Genomic DNA, 22,128 nt, shown 5'->3' with positions numbered 1-22,128 from the left:
TAAAGAAATTCCTATTCCTTAGTTATTGAGCACAATATTCCACAAAAGCTTTATTGTGTTCAAATGTCCAATAAGTGAAGTTGGAACTGCACTGCTTAGAAGCCTATTCTTTCTCTGGTGTCAGGTTATATTTGCACAAGAGGCATACAGAAGTGAAGGAGCAGAAAGTCTACTTTCTGGTCTTTGAGGACAGATGTGATAAAGGATATGCAAATTGGAGTCTAGTGGGCTCTATGCTGTCCTCACTGTTTTTCACTCCATGTCCAAGTATTCCTGACCAGCTGTGGGCTCCAAGTTCATGTGATTCTTGGCTGCAGATTCATGGAAACACGTAGCTAGACAAATGTAACATTTCCCCATAGACTTCATTAACTTTCCTTCCCAGTTTCACTTTAGCACATCATATGGATAGCTCTACAAGCCTCAACTTCTCTACCCATGGTAGTGTTTCAGGAGAGCTGAATGGTTCTTCTCTGACCATCTGTATTAGTCCATTTTTATACTGTTATAAAGAAATATGCAAGACTGGGTAATTTATTAAAAAAACATAGAGGTTTAATGGGCTCACAGTTCCACATGGCTGGGGAGGCCTCACAATCATGATGGAAGGTGAAGGAGGAGCAAAGGCCTATCTTATATGGCAGCAGGCAAGAGAGTGTGTGTAGGGGAACTGCCTTTTATAAAACCATTAGATCATGTGAGACCCGTTCATTGCCACGAGAACAGCATGGGAAAAACCCAGCCCTATGATTCAATTCCCTCCCACTGGGTCCCTCCCAGGACACATGGGGATTATGGGAGCTACAATTCAAGATGAGATTTGGGTGGGGACACAGCCAAACCATATTACTCTCCAAATCTTTCTTTCAGACCACTACTTTCCATTTTCTTTCACAATTTTCAAAGGCCTATTTTCTATAAACAATCCTTTATTCCATAGTAATCCTAACAGCTTTGCTTTCTTGATTAAATCTTGTCTGTTAAACTATTGGTTCTAGTACTTAGAATGTGATGTATTCACCATAATTTCTCACCAGTCTACACTTTCTTTTTCTTGAATATATTGGTAGAAGCAAATACATTTAATTTACTACTTCCTTTTTTTTAACAAGTAGAAACTAAAGGGCTAGAGCCCTTAGGCTGTCAGATTTCAACTGCTTCCACATACAACAGAATTGGAACAGTTCTACAAATTTGGAAACACTGACTACATATCTTGAGATATTTCTTTAATTGGATGGAACAATAAATTAATGTTTGAAAATCATTATAGAAATACTTTGGGCTAGGGAATTTGGCATCTTATGAAATTTTCATCAGTGTTATTGCTCCCCCACCTCTATTCACCAAAGCATGCTTGGAGGTTTTTAAAAGCATCTTTCCCAAACACTCTGTTTCTAGAGATCTAGATAAGACCTAGGTACATGCATTTCTAACAAGCAGACCAGATAATTCTGATGAACAGAGTTGTAGACTTTTTTTGAAAATAATGGAGCTAGAAAAAAAATGTGGGAGCTACTCTGTTAGTGGTGGCAGACATTCAAGTTACCCTGAATTACCAGAGGTGAATCCATATGGGTCCACAGCAACTTCAGTCCTTGCCTCCTCAGAAAAATAATTCAATTGAGGGGCACAAAGCAGAAAAAGAGAACAAGGCATTTCAGAGCAGTAGTGGGATTTTATTTTTATTTTTCTGTTTAGAACAGAAAAAAAAAAAAAAAGAAAGGAAAATTCGCTGGGAGGAGACCTAAGTGGGCACCTTAAAGTCCAAAAGAGAAAAAAAGAGGAATTTAACCATGATGCTGGGACTGTATAGGTTTGCCTCTTTCCCATAAGTCGTCCCATAACTGGGTTTTCTGCATCTGCAGTGCTCTCCTTACCCTTTGGAATTAAGCATGTGCAGCGTGTTTAGGGAGTTATACACATGCCCATCTGAGGCTTTCTTTCTTTTCAGGTGGAGTGTGCTCGAAGATTATACTTCACCATTTTTTTTTGTCTCTTAATATGCATGTCCAGGAGGTTGTTTCTCCTTGGGGCCTGCATTCAGGTAACACTTTTAATATTAACAGGTGTGGACCATCAGGAGATTGCCTCTCCCTGGCTGCAGAATAATCATTTTTAGAGAGGCAGTGTGATAATTGTGGAACTGTCACTTGACATTCCTAGTGAGTGTGTGGGGAGCCCTCTCCTGCCCCTCTCGTTGCCCATCTAACTACCTGTAACATTTCAACATGCAATTTTTCTTTCTGGGGACTGTTCCGTTCACCCTTATTTTCCAAAGTAGAAAAAAATAAAGAGACAAAACAACAAAAACTACCAAATTCTCAAAATTTTCTGGATTATCCAGCTTCTTAAAGGAATTTGCATCTTTAATATATAAACATCTGAATGTGCAAAAATATGTAATTTCATGAGCTAAACATGTTATATATACATACATTTTAATGTTTCTACACAACAAATATGACTTAAAAACAAGTACTCAAACTAAAAAAAAAATCAACATTTTACTGGAAGAATAAATTGAGTTTATGTCAAAATGTAGTTTAAGTATTACTTTGTTCACTGTGTGAATTTGATTCTCTTGAGATTTATGTACACATTACTTAAGACAGCTTTTCCCGCATACCTGCATATCCTTTCTTCCTGGTAAAAATTCTTGGAAGAAAAAAAATGTAAAAAAGGAGCACTTATTTTCTAGGTTAACACCAGGGCACATAATGTCACACATAGGAGAGATATACGTAGACAAACCTTTGAGGGGGATGGAAGCAGGTATCTCACGCCACTTAAACCACACTCTTTTTGTTAACATTCTCATCATTTTTCACATAATGCTGAAATAAATAGAATACTGGAATTATTACACATAAAAGTAGAAGAGTCAAAATTTGTCTAGAAAAAGAATATCGGCTCATTGTAGCTGACTTGTAAGCCTGGATAATTGCACCTTTTGCAATATTATTTTTCTTCATAAAATTCTTTGGTTACATAACAACTATTAACAATTTAAAAGAAATATGAGAGAGCCCCGTTTTGAATGATTGATGCAGGTTTCTCACCTTCAACTGGAGTCGATCAACAGAGATCCATAGCTATTCACAGCGCCCAACACTACAAAATCACTTTGGAATCTAAGTTTTATTTTGACACATAATAGTTGTCACACATAATAGTTGTCACATTGAAATTTCTTTAGCTTTTCTCTCCCTTTCATTAGATGCCTTTGTTAAGAGATAGAACTCTTAGCAACCACAGTTGGACCAAGTTCCCTCGGAACAGATCTTTCTTCCAAAGAAACACACACAGGATTCATAAGGAAATAACTCTCTCCTCCCTCCTCCTCTTTCTCATCTCCCATCACCTTCCTCTGTCCTCATCTTTCCCCTCTTTGATAACCTGCATGATGACTTGGTTAAAAGAAGAACATTAAAGCCAAGAAGGCGTCAAAAGACACAGCAAAAATAAGATAGCATTTCATTTAAGTAAAACACTCCCCTCTTAATGGATTCCTCTAAAGTAAATGTTTTGAAGTAGATTTTGCTTCCTGCGTGCAAAGAAAAATTGATGAAGGTAAGGATGAAAGCGAGGATTTGAAAAGAGCTAAGCATTTTTTTTTGGCTCCGGCACTTAAAATTTTATTTCACATAAAATCTCAAATGTTCCCGAGAACATTCTGAAAACAAAACAGAACTACTGGTTTGGTCAGCGGATAAAATCATCTGCCATGCTGGCAACTATCAACTCATATATGGCAGTAGGGTGCTTTTAATGCAGCCCTCCCACCAAAACCAATAGGTTTAATTAGACGAGACAAATCTATCTGAATTGGTTTGGCTCCTGATTTTGGTTAGCACGCTTTCATAAAAGTGAGGAATACCTGTATTTTATTTTTAAATCTGCAAAACGAAGATAAATGTCTTGGTAAGAAATTTAAACATGAATACAAAATATCAGTCAATAACATTTTAAAAGGAAAATATCCATCAATCATGGGAATCTTAAAAACAATTTCTTCCCTTGCTGTTTTCTCCATACACTTCCAGAAACCCAGGACTTTAGTTGATATATTTTAAAATTGCAGTGTACAGATAACTTTGTGAATTAAATTTGTCCTTATTTATCATGCAGTCTAGCTCTATGAATACTTTTAAGCCTTAAAAAATTAAAGCTTATATTCAAGAAGCCAATTTCCATGCACTTTCTTATTATCAGCACCCAGGAAGGAAGCAATACAAGCTGTGTGCATGTATGCTGTAGCAATGCAGAATCTGAGTTGGCAAGCCGAAGATCCTGCACCTGTGGCACACATCATGGTAACCCTGACTGGCTTTTTCAAGAAAGAAATATTACCTCCTCTACATATGAAATCATCTTTCAATAATGAGATCATTTCAAATTACCCAAGAATGTTTATAAAGTCTACCCAGTGGATAACAAATCAGTACTGGGGATTGGTCCCCGCCCAAACTGGGGTGACTGTCTCATAGTTTAGAAAATCCATAATCCTCAGTTCTAAATGCTTACTACTGATCAGTGGTTAATACCATCTGCCATATGTTTAATACTGGCAGTACCACAACAATTTATTAGTATTAGATAACAAAATATTACTTTTAAATCTTGTGATAAAATCTCTTATGCGTGTGATTAAAAAACAATATTCTTTTGGAGGCGAATTATAATTTGAAACTAGATTTTCAAATACTACATAACTGGACTGTATTGCTCTGGTGCTAATAATTTTATATATAGATAATGTGTGTGTGCAGATACACCGATTTATACATATTTAATATTTTAAGTGAAAAAAGAACAAGGATTTTTATGCATATAACACAGGCCTAAATTGGAGAGAAATAATTCAGCAAACATTTCTTTCCCCCTTAGATTATTAAGTCCATGAAGTCATTCTTAGCTGGTTGATTCTCTTTTGGCGTTCAAGTCTGTGGTGGTTGTTACACTGAGAATTTATTTAAGACAAGCTTACATTTAAGATGTTACATCACATCAAGTCGCTCGCTAACAACATGACTTCTTGTGTATCAGAGGTATTGGAACAAGGCACTGAGCATCATATAAGGTGGCACATGAACACAAAAGCCTGAAAACTTATTAAAGATTCGCAATTATTTTAAAGCAAAAAAATGTTTATCATAAACAACTTGTACCTAACTTATACAAAAAAGCTTCATGATGCAAAATTGGCATTCAAAAAGAAAAGTAATTTTTGAGGAATAATTTAACAATTTTCTAGATTAAAATTAACAAATTAATCAATATACACTGTCTTGCACCCATTAACTACTAAGGAAACACCCTTCCTTTTCTATTATATCTTTACTTGAGAGCCTGAAGCAATCTAACCGCTGCATAATGTTGTTTTCCAGATAAGATCAGTCTTGAAACTATTATTACCAAATACTTATCTCTAAGAATTGAATTGTTAGTTTTCTGTTGAAATCCAAAATTTCAGTCTCCAGAAAATGAATTCTGTATTTACCATGAAGAACTGTCTGGGATTCTGACGGTAGTTGAATGTGTTCAGGACAATTTCAGGAATAAACCTCTGCTATGATATGTTAATGCTTTAATTTGTGAATTTTCTTATGTGATCTGATTTTGGCAATTCCTTTTCATATTTTAGAATGAGAGAATATATAAGGCTCAGTCAGCCTCTTTGATTCCTTTTGTTTTGCCCCAACGTTTTCCTTAATGGGGAAAGAGGTATCAAATAACCCAAGAGAAGACCATAAAAATATATAGATGCACTGGAAAGTGATGGGACAGCCCAAGGCCCGTGTTTTCTAAACTGCAAGACTCCATGATTTCCCAGTATTTTGATTTTACCCGCACTTTCAACAGTCATTTACAGCACCTCAGACAATATAGTCTGGAGAGGGCCCAATCAATGAAGCAGAGAAGTAGCACACTCCCAACATCACAAAGTTGGCCTCTACAAAAGTGTATAAAAACTTTAAATTAAAAAAAAAAAAAAAGAAAGAAAGGAGAAAATTGACACATGGCTTCTAGCCTCTGGCCCTAAACCCAGAGGAAAAAGAAGTAAGGCAAGCCACCTGCTGCTTCCTCATTATGCTGACTAGATTGTTGATTTAGCCAGCTGTGCTTTGTTTTCCTCAATCATGACATGCTTGGCAAGTTCATCAGAATTAATTCCCAAGTTCTCTTTTAATTTGTTGAGCTCAAAGTCATGGAGAATCTTGATAGTCATTAACTTTTCTCGCTTGATTCTCTCCACAACATCTTTTGGAACATCAGGTATCATCCAGGCCAGCAAAAATTTAACTAAAAACACAACATGCTAGAGAAAATATAAAGGAAAGATTAGACACTGTTAGAGCTGTCACCTGTTCAGCAGAAAGTCTTTACAAGTCATTTCGCTTATTTAAAAAACTGCTGAACATGTGAACATAAAAAACTTTCAAAACATATGAAGAAAGGCAAGCAAGAAGATATGGTCCCTGTCCTAGAACTTTCATACAAAGATCACCATTAAACAAATAAATATATACTTAAGTATGTAACTAGCAATATTCTAGTTGAACAGGAGTATTGAATACACTATTTTTCACTGCTCCCTTGTAAAAACCTGATAAAATATTTATAAAGGAATTAGACTTAAAAGAGTGAAAAAAGCTAACAGTTAAACTTGCAAATGGTAATGTGGTGACTGATAGTGGAAACCAAAATGACAAAATCCAGTTTTGTTTCAGATTGTCAGAAATGTTCAGGAAAGAAGGCACTAAGGACGTTTGAAGGTATTAGTGTGGGTTGGAGTTAAAAACAAGAGGATTAGATAAAAATTTGAATAAGGAGCACTTGAATTTTCAGAGCCTTTCTCTCATCTGTATCCAGGCATTCTTTGGCTTTTTACTAGGCCCTGGAAGCAGCTGAAGAGGTTATTTTCTAAAGAAATTATACCTGAAATCTGTGAATTCAGGGGCACCAGATACAGATGAGATATGAAAACATACTGAAAAGAATGTAAAAATGGTGAAATTCAGCATGATGAACTGTGAGCTTCTTAGTCTTCTTCGCTTTGCTCAGGTTTTAGAAAACAGGCAGCCATGAAATAGCTCAACAGACAGATTTGAGGGGTTTTCTCCAGGAAAAATAACTATTCTATAAAAGCAGAACTATGAATGTCAAAATTTTATAAGGCACCAATAAAAATGTCAGCTCACTACCTTATCAACCTACAGTGAAACCCACCAAGTGGCATAACTTCTGTATGCCCAAAAAGCTTAAAATCAGCTTTTCACTGCCACACTTTTAAGCATGAGCAGAACCGTGAAACATGTAGGAAAGTCTCTGACATGGAAAAAAAAAAAAAAAAAAAAAAAAAAAATATAAAAAAAAAAAAAAAAAAAAACCAGATATAAGGAAGAGAGCAAAAGAAAAAAGCAGAATTTTAAAAAAGTATTAATCTAGCTTTTCATAGAATAGAATATAAATGATAATAAGAATTTCAAACCAGGAAGTGTAATATCTGAATAACAGCAATTCCAGAGAGATGGCACAAAGAAAGAAAAATGTATCAAAGAAATTGTGCCAGCAAATTTTCTCAACTTGAAGGGTAAGTACGTTTTTAGATCTAAGGGGCCCAGTGAGTATCTAAAACAATGAATATTGACCAACAGCAAAGAAGCCTCTTGTGAAGCTTCATAAAAGTGAGGCTAATGAGAGAATCCCAAAACCGTATTGATTTTGAAAACAGATAATAAATGAAGACTGGGGAGTCAGAAAAGTATTGCATTTTATAGCAACACTGGTAGCTGAATGAAAATGAAGCAATGTCTTCATAATTTCAGGAAAACCAAAATAAAGTTGATTAAAAATTTTTCAAGAAAAACAACTTTCAATTATAAATTCCATTCCAAATAATCACATGTAAGAAAAGAAAAAAAATTTCAATATTCAGTTTCTCAGAAATTGCCACAAATTTTTCCCCAGAAAATTATTGGAAGATGTGCTTCACCAAAATAAGCTGTTAAACCAAAAATAGGAGAAACAAATGTAATCTTCAACAGAAGACAAGGTGAAGAGAAGGATGATGCTTGGTTATAGCCTGGAGTGATTACAAAAAATTAATGCAAATTATAAATAAATTAAAAAGAATTCCTGATATAATTTACTGGCTGAAAGGTCATCTAAACTTCTGACGAAATGTTAAAACGAAAGACTGATAAATTTATAATGAACTAAGAGACAGAGAGCGAGAATAAAAGCAAAACTATAATAAGAGAAATATGTTCAGAGTATAAGAAACAGATGTGACTAATATTTGTAAAGTCATAATTTATAAAACCTGACTATTGCATTTATATAAAATCTTTTATTCAAAACTCTGATGAGCAGACGTATTTTAGAGTTGAGAGTATCAAATATTGAAAACATATAATTTAGTGTATAAACCAGCAGGGTCTGAGGTGGCACTCTGTATCAAACACTTAAATATTTCTGCAGCAAAGTAAATGAATAGTCACTTTAAAAGAATAAAGGCTATAAATTGCCTTAAATTAGATAATATATTGCTGCTAAATAAGTTATCAAAATACTTTGTTTTCTGACATTTCAAATTTCAGAATAAGACAAAAAAATGTTTAATTTTTGAGCAGTAGGAGAAAGTTTTTTTCTCTCTCTCTCTTTCTGTGTGGGGGTGTGTGTGTGTGAGACCTGCCAAAGTAGAATGTCAGTAATTAACAGCTAACAAATAAAAATAAAAATAAAAAAACTGCAAAATGATGTTCTTTTCCATACAAGGGTAACTACTAGAAGGGTGAGTTTATAAAATTGAAATGTTTACCTTTGGAGATTAGGATTTTAGGGTAGGGAGGAATATTATGTATGATTGCTCTTTTTTTTTTTTGCCATGCAGAACTACTTGATTTTCAAAATTACATGAATAACCTTGATAACAATAAAAATAAATTAAACAGAATTGACTGGAATGGCATGTTCTTGGGTTAAGATTGTCTTTTATTGGACTTTACTCCAGGGTGAAAAAGTGCCTTTCTTTTATTTTTCTCTCCCGTTAGGCCTTCCTGCCTTATGATTTGTATCATTCAATTTGAAACTTCGTCCAATACCACCTCTGTATTGGTTACCTCTCCTGGCATGCTTTATCTCTATAATTACACTGGATATTCCACAACAGAGGTAGCGTAATATAGTAGACAGAGCATAAGCTTGGGAGTGAGGCACATTTGGCATTGAAACCCAGCACTAATGTTAGTTGGTTAACCTTAGGCCAGCTACTGATTTTTGCTGAGTCTCAGATTCCTTTTTCAAAGGTGAGTGATAAGGTCTAACTTACAATGTTGTTATGACTTAAAGCAGCTTCCAGAACTAGTAAATAATAGGTATTCAGTAAAATCTGTGGGGTCTTTCCCCTTTTCCTGACTTCAGGGGAAAAAACATATTTGTTTTTCTTTCCTTTTCTGTCACCAAGGAATCTTCAACAGTAAGTGAATAATAGGCAATCCATTGGACTGAGAATATCCCTAAGGTGCTTTTCATGACAACAAGTACAATACTTTCTTCAAGACAATTTATTGAGATATTGCTAACTTGCTGACAAGAGATTACCTTTAGAAATATCTGCCTAAAGAAAGAAGAGAGAGTGGAATAAAAGTTAAGAACAGCTTACTTCCATAACAATGATGAAGGTCATCTTGGCAGCAAGGACATGCCAGAATTGCATATTATGAAAATATTTATTCTCATCATCAGGAGGATGTCTGTAATCTCTGTACCTGAAAAGTGGAAGTAAATGAAAAAAAAATAGTTATAGTTTCAACAAGAGAGACCTAATATAATTTCTTATTTCTCTTAAGAAATTCTTCTAGTTGATCAGAAAAATCAGGTCAAAGTTAATTGATATTATGAAATACTTATCTTTCTTGTTCACATAAAGTCAGGATATATGCTACTTATGTGTGATATAGATCTAAGAATAAACACAGAAGTAAAATTTCTCTCCTGCCTTCAAAGACAGCTTCTCAAGTGAGTTACTCAAAATCTGCTGCTTCTACTTCCTCTTTTCCTACTCCTTGACACACCCAGTCTTATCCTTCTCTCCTATCCTTAAATTGCAGGCATATTTTAATCCTTCGATTTGACTTTTCAAAAACAGGAATATTATCGGCAACTTCTATTTTCGTGAAACACTGTTTTCTTTTGGCTGTTCTGATGCAGTATTGCTTTCTTAAAAAAATACAATTCTGAAATTTTCTTAATGCTCAACTTTGTGAGTTCATTCTCCTTTATAAAGTCGCTGGATACTGGTCCTCCTCAAAGATTTAGTCCAGCTGGGGGGTAATCACATCCAGAAATCTGACACCAGTGGCCATGCTCTTAAACAGAGTAGGCTATGATTTCACTCAAATATGTAATATAACAATATAACAATGTCTGCCTATCTTGCTATATTTTGCTCCTTTTTTTTGGAGTCTCAAATGAAACAATGGTTTAAGTTAAGGGGCCTTGATAGGCATGTGTGTGTGTGTGTATCTTTAAATTGTATGGTGAAAAGATCTCGTAGTACATGATACATGGAGTGTGGAAACAGTAGATTCACATTTAAAATTTCATATTTCCTACACAGAATAAAACCTTTTAGTGGGATAGGTGGTGAGCTGATCATATTGCTATTTCTGTCTTTCTCACTCTGTCTCTTTCCTGAGGGCATAGATAATTCAAGTAAGTTAAATGCACATACAACATGACGCTGTTGTATGATCTACAGATTACTGCAACTTTAGGCTAAGGGGCACTTGTTGGTGACAAATCCTTTTGAAAAAATTTTAAATTATTGTTATCTTTACCCGTAATATTCTCTTAGTTTTTGACAGTCTACGCTTTCAAATCTCAGTCAGGCAATGTGTGAATTCTAGAATGGATACACTTTATTTATACAGGATTTTTGTTATCCTAAGAAACTCTTTTGCATTGTTAGAAAAACATGAAGGGAATAGATAACTTAAGAAATACATTTAAAGGGCAAAATTAAAACCTAAACAAAAGGAAACCTGCAAGTGATGAAGTCTCGTGTTTCCGAGGGTGCAGTGTGGTTTGGAAAATCAGCTATCAGGAATACTGACAGGCTGTTATTGACATATCCTCTCATAGGCTGCGTGGCATTTGTTGAGTAAGCATAATAGTAAACTAAACGAGGAATGATGTCCGACGTAAATGCAACAATAAAAGCCTGAAGAAAAAAAAAAAAAAGAGGAAATTCATGAGCTGCCAATTTAGTTTTAATAATGTCTGATTTGTAAATCTCTCAGTACCATAAGCTGTATGTGATTAAATACTATTATAAGTCAGAGTAATACGCAAATCTTTGTCCTGAAACATGAAACAGCTCATTTACAGTACGTGCTTAGTATTCCAGGATGTCATAGCTACAAAGTGTCTAAGTGGAGTCAGACCTAAATGTATCTGTCTCCAAGAACCATGTTCTTTCCATCAAGCCTTGCTATTTCTGACATATCTTATTGTTTCACAGCACAGTTCTACTATCCTTACCAAATTCACTTTCTTAGAACAACTTCATGAGGTTGGACTGTGAGTGTGTGAGAAGAAAGGAATGAAGATCAGAATATCATGTGTTTGTAAATTCCTCACAGTTCAGTGCAATTAATTTCAGTATTTGATTTCATGGGAATGATATTTTCCCATCCTTTCCTAAGCTCTGGGATAGTATAAATAGCATATTTCTTTTAGGTTAGATAAGTCAATCAAAAACCATCTGGCTCTGGCACTTTTATTTTTAGTGCTACACTTTAAAAAAATCTAATATAACTTATATGGCTAATGGTTCATTCAGGTTTTCTTTACTTACTGAATAAATCTGGTAATTTTTGCTTTCTAAAAAAGTGGTCATTTCAAATATACTTCAAAATTCATTGGCGTAAATGGGTACATAGCAGTCTTTCATACTTACCTCAGTTTTACTTACTTTGTCTTTCGAATAAACCAGCTCTTGATTTACTTAGCAATTATATTGCTTTTTGTTTGTTTTCTAATTTGATTATTTCTGATTATACCTTTATTATTTTTTTACTACTAAGTTGATTTACTTTTTGTTTTGTTAGCGTCTTAAGTTATATACTCAGCTCATTTTCCAGTCTTCTTTTATTAATAAAAAAAAAATGCATGGCAAGCAAGTTTTCTGTAATAGTGGTTTTGGCTCATTCCTACAGGCTTTCATTAAATTAGGCTCTCTCTATGATCTTAATTCTGTTTTCTCTTGTGTGAAGCCTACTTAAAAGTGTTAGATTTTCTTCTTTGATTATCTTATCATCAATATCAATTTGTAAAGTATTATTGTAGGTGAAAATACATTGTAAAAGTTACACTTTTGGAAATTTATTTTTCTTACATTTTAATAATTGTTTTATAAACCTAACAAGTAAGTGTTGTATATTCTCTGTAGTATATAATCAATTTTTAATTGTTTCATTCAAATACATTATACTGTTACTTATTTTGTTTACTTTGTCACATGCTGTGAAACTGTGTCATGATACTTTAATGAGAGTAATTTTATAATTTTCCTTATATTTATAAGAGTTTACATGTCATAGGTTTTTCCATATTGGTTAGTGCATACCAATTTTGGAATGTTTAGCTTTATAAAGTATTACCATGATGAAATCAATGTAAAGATTAAGCATCATTCACATCTCTCCATGGCCCCCCAAATAAAAAGAAATACAAAGTCACCCCACCGAAATAGATCCACTTACATTAGTTGCAACAGAAAGGACAGCCATTCCATAAAGAATGTCTTGCCAAACACCTATGCTATGAGCTTTAGAAGCTACAGTTCTCCTGTACTGAGTGGTAAGTTTCCAGGCATCCACTCGAATCTCTACAATATTATTTATGAGAGCAAGAAGAGGAGCCAAAGGAAAAGAGGCCACAAATAGTGTAACAAATCCAAATTGAATAACTGTAGAGAAAAGAAAAAGGCATGAACTCATTATTGTGAAGGAGAAAGATGGGAACACCCTCCCCAAATCCTGCTACTTCCTTCATTTTGGAGTGATCCACACCAATACAACAATCCAGGCTTCTGTGAGTCTGTCCACTTCCTCCTCTCCACAGGAGACACAGTGACTTATCTGCTTGCTAGAACTGGAAGGAGAAACTGGGCATGCATGGCTGAGTTCCTTCTTTGTTCTTCTGTTAGAGATATGCTTGTTAGAAGAGTCTATTCCTCTTTGCCTTTTAGTATGGGCTAAGTATAGGTTTATGCTGGTCTAGTCTTTACATTTGTATTAGCAATTTAGTGAGGTAACCATGTTTTTATTTCTTGCTAGCCCATCTACTTTTTGAGATCAGGCATGATGACTGATTCATTTGTATATTTCCAGCAGCCAGCTCTGTGTGCGCCAGCAAAGGAAATACACATTTTCTAGAATAAGGACTTTGTTAAGGTCTTGATTCTCCTTACTATCATGACATCTTTCTAAATAAATTTTATTCTCTCTCCTCATTAAGACTCAACAGAGGACTACAACTTTGTAAGCTGGCTTATCTCCACACTTTTATTCTTTTGTTTCCAACAATGTTTGGGGTAAAAGAACTTATGCATCTGACAGCCCATGCTTCCCACATGATTAAATTAAAAAAAAAATTTAAAGGAAACGGCTTTCCATTAAAGGAGAAAAGAAAACATTTCTGCTATTCCTATATTTTAAAATAAATCTCAAATGTTTCTGGATTTTAGCTTATCTCATCTGACTGAATCAGTCTTGTTATCAAGTAAAAAAATACATACTGACTTCTTTTCTTTCCTGCTTCCTCTACCTAACTTACAAGGTAGAAAGTGAAGAGGAAGTATTATGTAGAAGCAGTATTAATGTTCTAGGTTCACATCTCATATCTTTACTTGAATCTTCTTGACCCATAAAAAATGTATTAACCTATCCAAGTTTCAGAATCCTCAACAGCAAAATGTGTGGAATAATGAATACTCTGGAGAATTCTTTCAAAATTACAGTTAATATATAAAGCTTTCAGAATAAACTAATTATGTCTCAATAAGCAGTATACAATCTTATGAAACCTTTATTTCAACTTTTTAATTATGGTAATAATCTCTGATGCATATATGTGCAAACTCATATGAAACTTACACAATTAATTAAAAATTATAGCCTTATCACTTTATAAAGCAAAGACTATTGATTTTACAAAGAGTTGTATAAAACATCTTCTATTTGTTCTAAATTTGAATTTCAATCCATGTATCACATATATGTATTACACTGGAGAAGCATGAAGAGCTTTGGCTCATCTCATGTATTCTACCATGGTTTTATGGGCCTTGAGAGTGTGTTAAGAAAATCATTTTCCTTAATTCTATGACAGAAACAAAGAAAACTGCTTGAGAGAAAACACTCTGAGCAGACTATATAAGCAGTGCCCAGAAAAATTGCTCTGAAAGTTGCACCTCAAGGGTTTCTTCTCAGTTCAATCCTTGCAATGCTTTGGATGTTTCTTGTGTTCAGCTGTATTTCCCTTACATAACTGCTTTAGCCTTCTTTTCAGTCTCACAGAAAGGACATACACTAATTGCAAGTCAAATCCTGGAAATGTTTTCCAAGGAACTTATTCTCTCTTTGAGCTGTCACTGAGGCAAACAAATGGAGAAAGAGCCATCAAAGCTAATTTGAGGTGGGTGTTAAAAAAAAGACTCTTACTTAATTTGGTTCAATAACATTAACATTCAACTGATAGGAATTATGTCTCCGAGACTGGTGTTTTGAAAGTAAACTTGATTCTGCAGTCTGTTTGGTGGGAAAGGGAAACAGGGAACAAATCTTCCTTATATCACTCCATCCCTCTTTTTTGCCAAGCAACCAATGATTTATTGAACACCTACCAGGTGCAAGGCAGAAATAAATATCAAGAGTTGAAAAATCATGCATTCATGATGACTCTATGTTTCAGAACAGTGATTTAAAATTACCTGTTTCTAAGTACTCATAAAAAAGCCCAAGGGGTCCAAAACTTTCAAGGTCATGATCCTGCTCCCATCGACTATACAGCTTCTCAGAGTTTGTCCGAGCTTTTCGGCGTCTCCACCAATTCAAAGCCAAGCTGTTGGAAGTGATAAAAGTAAATATGTGAAATAGAACTAAAAAGAAAAAGATCAGAGAATCAGAGTGTTAGATCTGGAAACCGGCAGAAATGAGAGGTTAACTAAGATCACAGAGCAAAGAGAAATGACTCCAGCCAGGGCAAATCAAAATCTGGTATTATTTTCATGACATGTGCAAAGTTCTTTATTAGTGTAACTGAGAAAATAAGACAATCCTGACTCTGTTCAGAGAAATATATTTACTCACAGACAGTTTGGCTAAATCATAAGTGAAGGGGACACTTATCACTAAGACCACTTACAATCCTGATGCTGTCATGAAACTCAGAAGAAAATTCAAACAAATATGAAATTGATTATAATAGGAAATTACATATAATGTGAAAATAAATGCAACAACATTAAACAAAATTTTAACCAACTGAATTCCATGCTATATGAAAAGATAATATATCATAATAATGTATTACATTTTTTTTTAAAAAAGAGGCTGTGTTTTTTAAAAAAATAACATATATATATATATATATATATATATATATATATATATCACATATAATGGTTTAAGGTGAAAAATACAAAATCATCTCAATTGATGCAGAAAAATGCATTTGCTATATTAAGCATGTATTAAAACCTGCTTAGGAAAGAAAAGTAGAAACAGAAAAAATATTACTTAAATCTAATAAAAAATATCTACTAAAATCCTAGGGCAAATATCCTTCCTTTTCTTTCATTCTCCTTTCCTTTATTTTCTTCTCTTTTCCTTTCTCTTTTTTTTTCTTTTTTGAGGCAGGGTGTTACTCTGTGACTCACGCTGGAGTGTGGTGGTGCCATCGCAGCTCACTGCAGCCTCGACCTCCTGGGCTCAAGTGATTCTCTTGCCTCTACCTCTTAAGTAACTGGGACTACAGGCATGTGCCTCCATGCCTGATTAATTTTTAAATTTTATTCTATGGAAAAGAGATCTTGTTTTGTTGCCCAGGCTGGTCTTGAACTCCTGGGCTGAAGCAATCCTCCCTCCTCAGCCTCCCAAAGTGCTGGTATTACAGGCGTGAGGCAATGCACCAGGCTGCAAACATCATTCTTGATTGGGAAAAGTCAGAAGCATTGACTTTAGAATCAAGAACAAAATAAGAAACTGCATGACCATATATTCAAGGTTACTGGAGATCTTAGTAGAATAAAATGAGAAAGACAAAACAATTGGAAATAAAAGAGAAATGTGTGATTATTAACCGTTATGTGATTGTCTGAATAGAAAACCCAAGTGAAGTTAGACAAAAATAATTACAAATAATATTAGGATTTATTAATATATTTCATTCCTGCACACCCACAACACCCAAGTAGAAAACATATATTTAAAAAAAAACATTATTTACAATAGCAATTAAAAACTACCCAGAAATAGACATGAGAAAAGATTTATAAGCCCCATATTTAAAAATTTAAAATCTTTATTTGAATTCACTAAAGACTTTAAATGTTTATGAACATTTAAAGAATTTAAATGTTCATGAATAAGAAGACTTGGTATTATAAAAAAGTCAACTGTTTATATTAAAACAATTAAAATATAATTTCAATGAAAGAGCCAAAATATTTTTTCATGTAAAATCTGACAAGATATTTATAAAATTTATATAGATTGCTAAAAGACCAAGAATAGCCAAGACAGTTCTACAGATAAAAAGTAAGTTGATAAATGTAGCCCCACCAGATATCAAGACTTATAAATCTGTATTAATTAAGAGATTATAGTACTGTATTCACAATGGCAAAGACATGGAATCAACCTAAATACCCATCAATGGTAGAGTGGATAAAGAAAATGTGGTACATATACACCATGGAATGCTAAGCAGCCATAGAAAAGAACAAGATCATGTTCTTTGCAGGAAAATGGATGGAGCTGAAGGCCACTGTCCTTAGCAAACGAATTCAAGAACAGAAAAACAAATACCACATGTTCTTACTTATAAGTGGGAGCCAAATATGAAAACACATGAACACATAGAAGGGAACAGCAGACACTGTGGCCTACCAGAAAGTAGAGTGTGGGAGGATGAAGAGGATCAGGAAGAATAACTAATGGGACTAGACTTAAAACCTGGCTGATAAAATAATCTATACAACAGACTCCCATGACACAAGTTACTTATGTAAGAAACCTGCACATGTACCTCTGAACTTAGTTTAAAAAAAGAGAGAGAGATTGTCATACTTCTATAGGGATGAACAAATCTTGGGATAGAATGGAAAACTAGAAATAGTCTTGCAGTTGATATAATTCTGGATAGTATTTATATGGCATGTAGACAGTTTTTATATGGCATAAAAGGTATTATAGAAAATATTGTATGTAGATGAATAGTAGTGTAGGTGATAGTAGGAAAAGGAAACTTTTCAATAAATCATAATATAACAATTTATACAAATATATAGTTTATACATATATATACATATAAAAATAATAGATTTGTACCTCATATCAAACATACAAATTCTGTCCATATATATTAAGAATTTGAAAATGAAAGACAATAATGTTAAAATGTATAAAACATTTAGAAGTAAGTATATGAAAATATCTTTGTGTATGTGTGTGTGTTTCCATATAGCTTTTTTTTTTTTTTTGAGACGGAGTTTCGCTCTTGTTACCCAGGCTGGAGTGCAATGGCATGATTTTGGCTCACTGCAACCTCCGCCTCCTGGGTTCAGGCAATTCTCCTGCCTCAGCCTCCTGAGTAGCTGGGATTACAGGCACGCGCCACCATGCCCAGCTAATTTTTGTATTTTTAGTAGAGACGGGGTTTCACCATGTTGACCAGGATGGTCTCGATCTCTTGACCTCGAGATCCACCCGCCTCGGCCTCTCAAAGTGCTGGGATTACAGGCATGAGCCACCACGCCCGGCCTTCATATAACTTTTTATCAGTATGTCTGCATATTCAGTATTTTGCCTAGGACCTTACTTTGGGCATGTCTTTAACCAATACAGTAAATAATAATGAAAATGTCTTATAATCTTGTGTAGGAAAATATTTCTTTTAAAGTTATGTAATTTTATCTAAAGCAGTGGTTTCCAACTGGGAGTAATTTTGCCCACAATGACACAATTGCACTGTCTCGAGATATTTTGGTTATCACAACTGGGGAAAGATGGGTTACTGGCATCTAGTGGGTACCGTCCAAGGATGCTGTCAAACATCTTGCAATGCAAAGGATGACAAGCACCCCCACAACTAATAATTATGTCAATAATTCTGTGGTTGTGAAACTGTGACCTAAACATACTATTAAAAAATAAAAAAATAAAATTCATGTTAGAATAAAATATTTTCAACATATATTACCAAAAAAGAAGCAAACAAACAAAAGCCAGTAACCAGAAGTTTGAAAGTATACATACAAATCAATTGAAAAAAGATAGACAAGTAGGAAAACAGTTAAACAACATGAACAAGGGATGAAATTAAATTTCAATTTAATTGAAAGGGAAACAAATATGGCTGAAAATGCTTATTCATGATATTAATCAAAAAAATGCAAAATTAGACCAAAACAAGATATCATTTATAACCCCCAGCTGGCAAAAATTAATAAGACAATATGAATTACTGTAGCAAATGTGGATTAAGAGGAACAATTATATGTTGCTTATACTCAAACCAGACACAAAGAGAAAAAAAAAAAGAATGTAAAGAGGAAAAGCACCTGAGATTTCTGAGACAATAATCAAACACAGGAGCATACTATAACTGGGGTCACAGTGGAAAAGATATCACCTAGTTCAAGAAAGAGAATTTAGCTAGAAATTTCAGAAGCTCTTTCATGGGCTTTATTCCATTTATGAATTCTTCAATTCTGACATCCCTAACCATTATCTTAAAGTTTACATAATCGCTTATTTGGTTTTATAAAATATAGTTTTGTCTATGATCCATTGTGAGTTCATTTTTGAATAAGGTGTAAGTTTCACATAGAGTTTTATTATTTTGCATGTGGGATGTTCAATTGTTCCAATGCCATTTATGAAAAAGTCTAATCTTACATCAATGAATTGTTTTTGCACCCCTGTCTTAAACAAAATGGTCATATTTGGCTAGAGCACAAATTTCTGCAATATCTGTTTCTACAATCTCTACTTGGTTCCATTGGTTTATGTAACTACCTCATCACCATCCTACATTGTCTTGATTAATATAGTTTGTAGTAAGCCTTAAAATCGAGTAGGGTAATTACTACAGCTTTATTCTTCTTTTATCATACTGCTTTGGGTTATTTTAGTTCCTTGGCCTTTCATATAAATTTTAGAATCCACTTGTCTATACCTATAAAAAGCCTGCTGATATTTTGATTAGAATAACAATAAATCTGTATGTATCAATTTGGAGATAACTGACCACCAACATGATATTTCTCTCCATTTATATAGTTTTTAAAATTTCATCAGGGTTTTGTAGTTCTCCCCACTCAAATCCTATATGATTTTAGATTCTACCACAGTATTTCATTTGTTTGGAGCTAACACATTCTGTGCTAACCAATGTCTCTTGCATTCTGTACTTTCACTTTATGATCTCCTTTTCCTCAAGTAAATCTTTCAGTAGTTTTTGCCATGATGATCTATAAATGTAAACTCTCCTAGTCTTTTTATGTCTAAAAATGTCTTTACCAGCACTTTAAATAATAGCTAACCTGGTTCTAGAAATAAAAGGAGAACATTATTTTCACTGAGAACCTTGAAAATACTATCTTTTGGCATCTAATGCTATTGATGAGAAACTGATGATAATGTAGATGACATTCATTTGAATAAAGTTAATCGTTTTCTTCTAAAAGATTTTAAATATTGTCTGTTTATCTTTGGTGTTCTGTAGTTTCACCATAATGAACTGGGGTGTGAATTGAATTCTATTATCTTGAATTGAATTCTAATATCTTGATTCACACCCAGAATTTGTTTCCATTTCTGAAACTCATGTTTTTCCTCATTTTTGAAAAATGTTCAGCAATTACTTATTCAAATAATTTTTTTCCTTCACCATTAACTCAATTTTTCTGGAAATACTAGTAAATTAATGTGGAAGCCTCTTAATCTAACATATCCTTACTTTATTTTTATTAAATGTCATATATTTGTTACACTGTACAATGTAGGAATTTCTCACTATTATTATTTTCCAATTCACTAATCCATTCTCCAACTGTGTCCAGGGTGGAATCAAACTGTGGAATTTTCCCATCTATTGTACTCATTATTTAAAGTATAATCTTTCATTTATGTGTAATTTCTTCCATTTCATATTCACTTATTCTTATTTCATTTCTATCAGTTTTCATTTAAAAATTTCTTGATCTGTTTTAATGATAATATCACCTTCCATTATGTTATTAATATTGTCAGCATCATTTTTTAAGGGCTTTGCCAGAATATTCTAGTTAGAAATATCAGCAGGAGTAAGTTCATTTTCTAGTAACTGACTTTATTCACAGCCTTTGTAGCATTAAACATTATCACATTTTAGAATTTTGGTTATTAGGAAGGCTTAGGTTTTTTTTTTGTTGTTGTTGTTAATTTGCTGCTGCTGCTGCTTCTTTTTAATTATTTTACCTCCCCTGTCTTTTGTCTCTCTCCCCTGTGCACATGTATCCCCCATCTTCTGTTTGGTTTAGGTATTGTCTCTATTCAGTCCCGTGGGTTTTCAATCTAGAGCTAGAACTGAAAATAAAATTTGGTGGCCAGGCACAGTGACTGATGCCTGTAATCCCAGCACTTTAAAAGGCCGAGGTGGTGGATCACCTAAGGTCAGGAATTCGATACCAGCCTGGCCAACATTGTGAATGCTAAAAACAGAAAATATACTAAAAATAAAAAAAAAATTAGCTGGGTGTGGTGGTGGGTGCCTGTAATCCCACTCACTTGGGAGGCTGAGGCAGGAAAATTGCTTGAACCTGGGAGGCAGAGGTTGCAGTGAGCTGAGATCGCTTGCATTCCAGCCTGGGCAACAGAGTGAGACTCTCAAAAAAAGAAAAGTTTGGAGCTATTTCCCTTATGGATGTGGTATATCAAAGCATGAAACTAGAAGGTCAGGCTCACATTTATGAGCATCTGTAAGGATAAGTCTGTGTTCTTCTTTTGTTAGTACTTGAAATAGAGCCCTAAGTGGCACTATGTAATCGTGTATATACTGGAAGTGGGAAAGTGCAGGGATGATGTTTTCAATCTTCTTTCATGAGTAAGAGAATAAACCCAGTCTCTGGCTTCCAGGGCTGTTAAACTGGATAGTACCTGTCTTAAGTGGAGTTCTTTTACTTCACTTTATATTGCATGACAAACCCTGACATAGTTATTTCCCAACTAGGAACCTTGTAGGAACATAGACTTATGATTTTATAATTCTTTCTCTTTTTATCCATGACAAATGTTCATCTACTATTTGAAATAAACTGTCAGCTTAGCCTTCTCTTTTTAGAATGTATTCATTATTGCTGTGTTTTGATCAGAGAGGAATCTTTCATATATTGACCTGAAAGTCTCCGTCATTTCATTTACAATCTATTTTTATGCCTAAATTACATGACACAAGGATATTTTTACAAAGTTCACCTTTTAGTAATATTCAGAAATAATGCACAGCATGTAGAATAAACTGCAGAGGATATAGCATTTAGATGTCCCAGTAAAATCGTCAGAGGAGAGAGGAATAAATAATCCCTCAACAAAGGGAAAGGTAACAAAAGTACATATTTTAAAGATTTTTTTCAATACATGATATTGTACTTCATAAATATGTATAATTATTATTTGTCTGTTAAAAAATTTTTAAAAATCTTATAGTAGAACGATTTATAATCCTTTGGATATATACCCAAGAAGAGCAGAAGAGCAAACACCGCATGTTCTCACTCATAGGCAGGTGTTGAACAATGAGAACACATGGACACAGGGAGGGGAGTACTACACATTGGGGTCAGTTGGGGGG

At 34.0% G+C, this 22,128-nt stretch overlaps 1 protein-coding gene across 7 annotated transcripts in view; it reads right to left on the bottom strand.

Moving 5' to 3' along the window:
• Nucleotides 1–2,542: 2,542 nt before the first annotated feature.
• ANO5 (anoctamin 5) overlaps nucleotides 2,543–22,128 on the bottom strand; it is a 94,943-nt gene continuing 75,357 nt past the window's right edge. For 5 of the 7 annotated variants that reach the window (XM_017525926.2, XM_017525927.2, XM_037737560.1 and 2 more), the window contains 5 exons: nucleotides 15,005–15,135; nucleotides 12,774–12,979; nucleotides 11,052–11,230; nucleotides 9,671–9,776; nucleotides 3,999–6,322 (listed from right to left, as the gene is read on the bottom strand). In XM_017525926.2, coding sequence (XP_017381415.1) covers nucleotides 6,101–6,322; nucleotides 9,671–9,776; nucleotides 11,052–11,230; nucleotides 12,774–12,979; nucleotides 15,005–15,135 — 844 coding nt within the window. In that variant the 3' untranslated portion in view covers nucleotides 3,999–6,100. Of the gene's footprint in view, nucleotides 6,323–9,670; nucleotides 9,777–11,051; nucleotides 11,231–12,773; nucleotides 12,980–15,004; nucleotides 15,136–22,128 lie in introns of all 7 variants that reach the window. The other 2 variants (XM_017525924.2, XM_017525925.2) reach the window with 2 other exon arrangements.

This window comes from Cebus imitator, unplaced genomic scaffold (genome assembly GCF_001604975.1).
Source record: "Cebus imitator isolate Cc_AM_T3 unplaced genomic scaffold, Cebus_imitator-1.0 Scaffold39, whole genome shotgun sequence".
In the NCBI taxonomy this organism is placed as follows: domain Eukaryota; kingdom Metazoa; phylum Chordata; class Mammalia; order Primates; family Cebidae; genus Cebus; species Cebus imitator.
The sequence above is the reverse complement of the archived record's forward strand: the minus strand, read 5'-3'. Positions and strand labels throughout refer to the sequence as shown.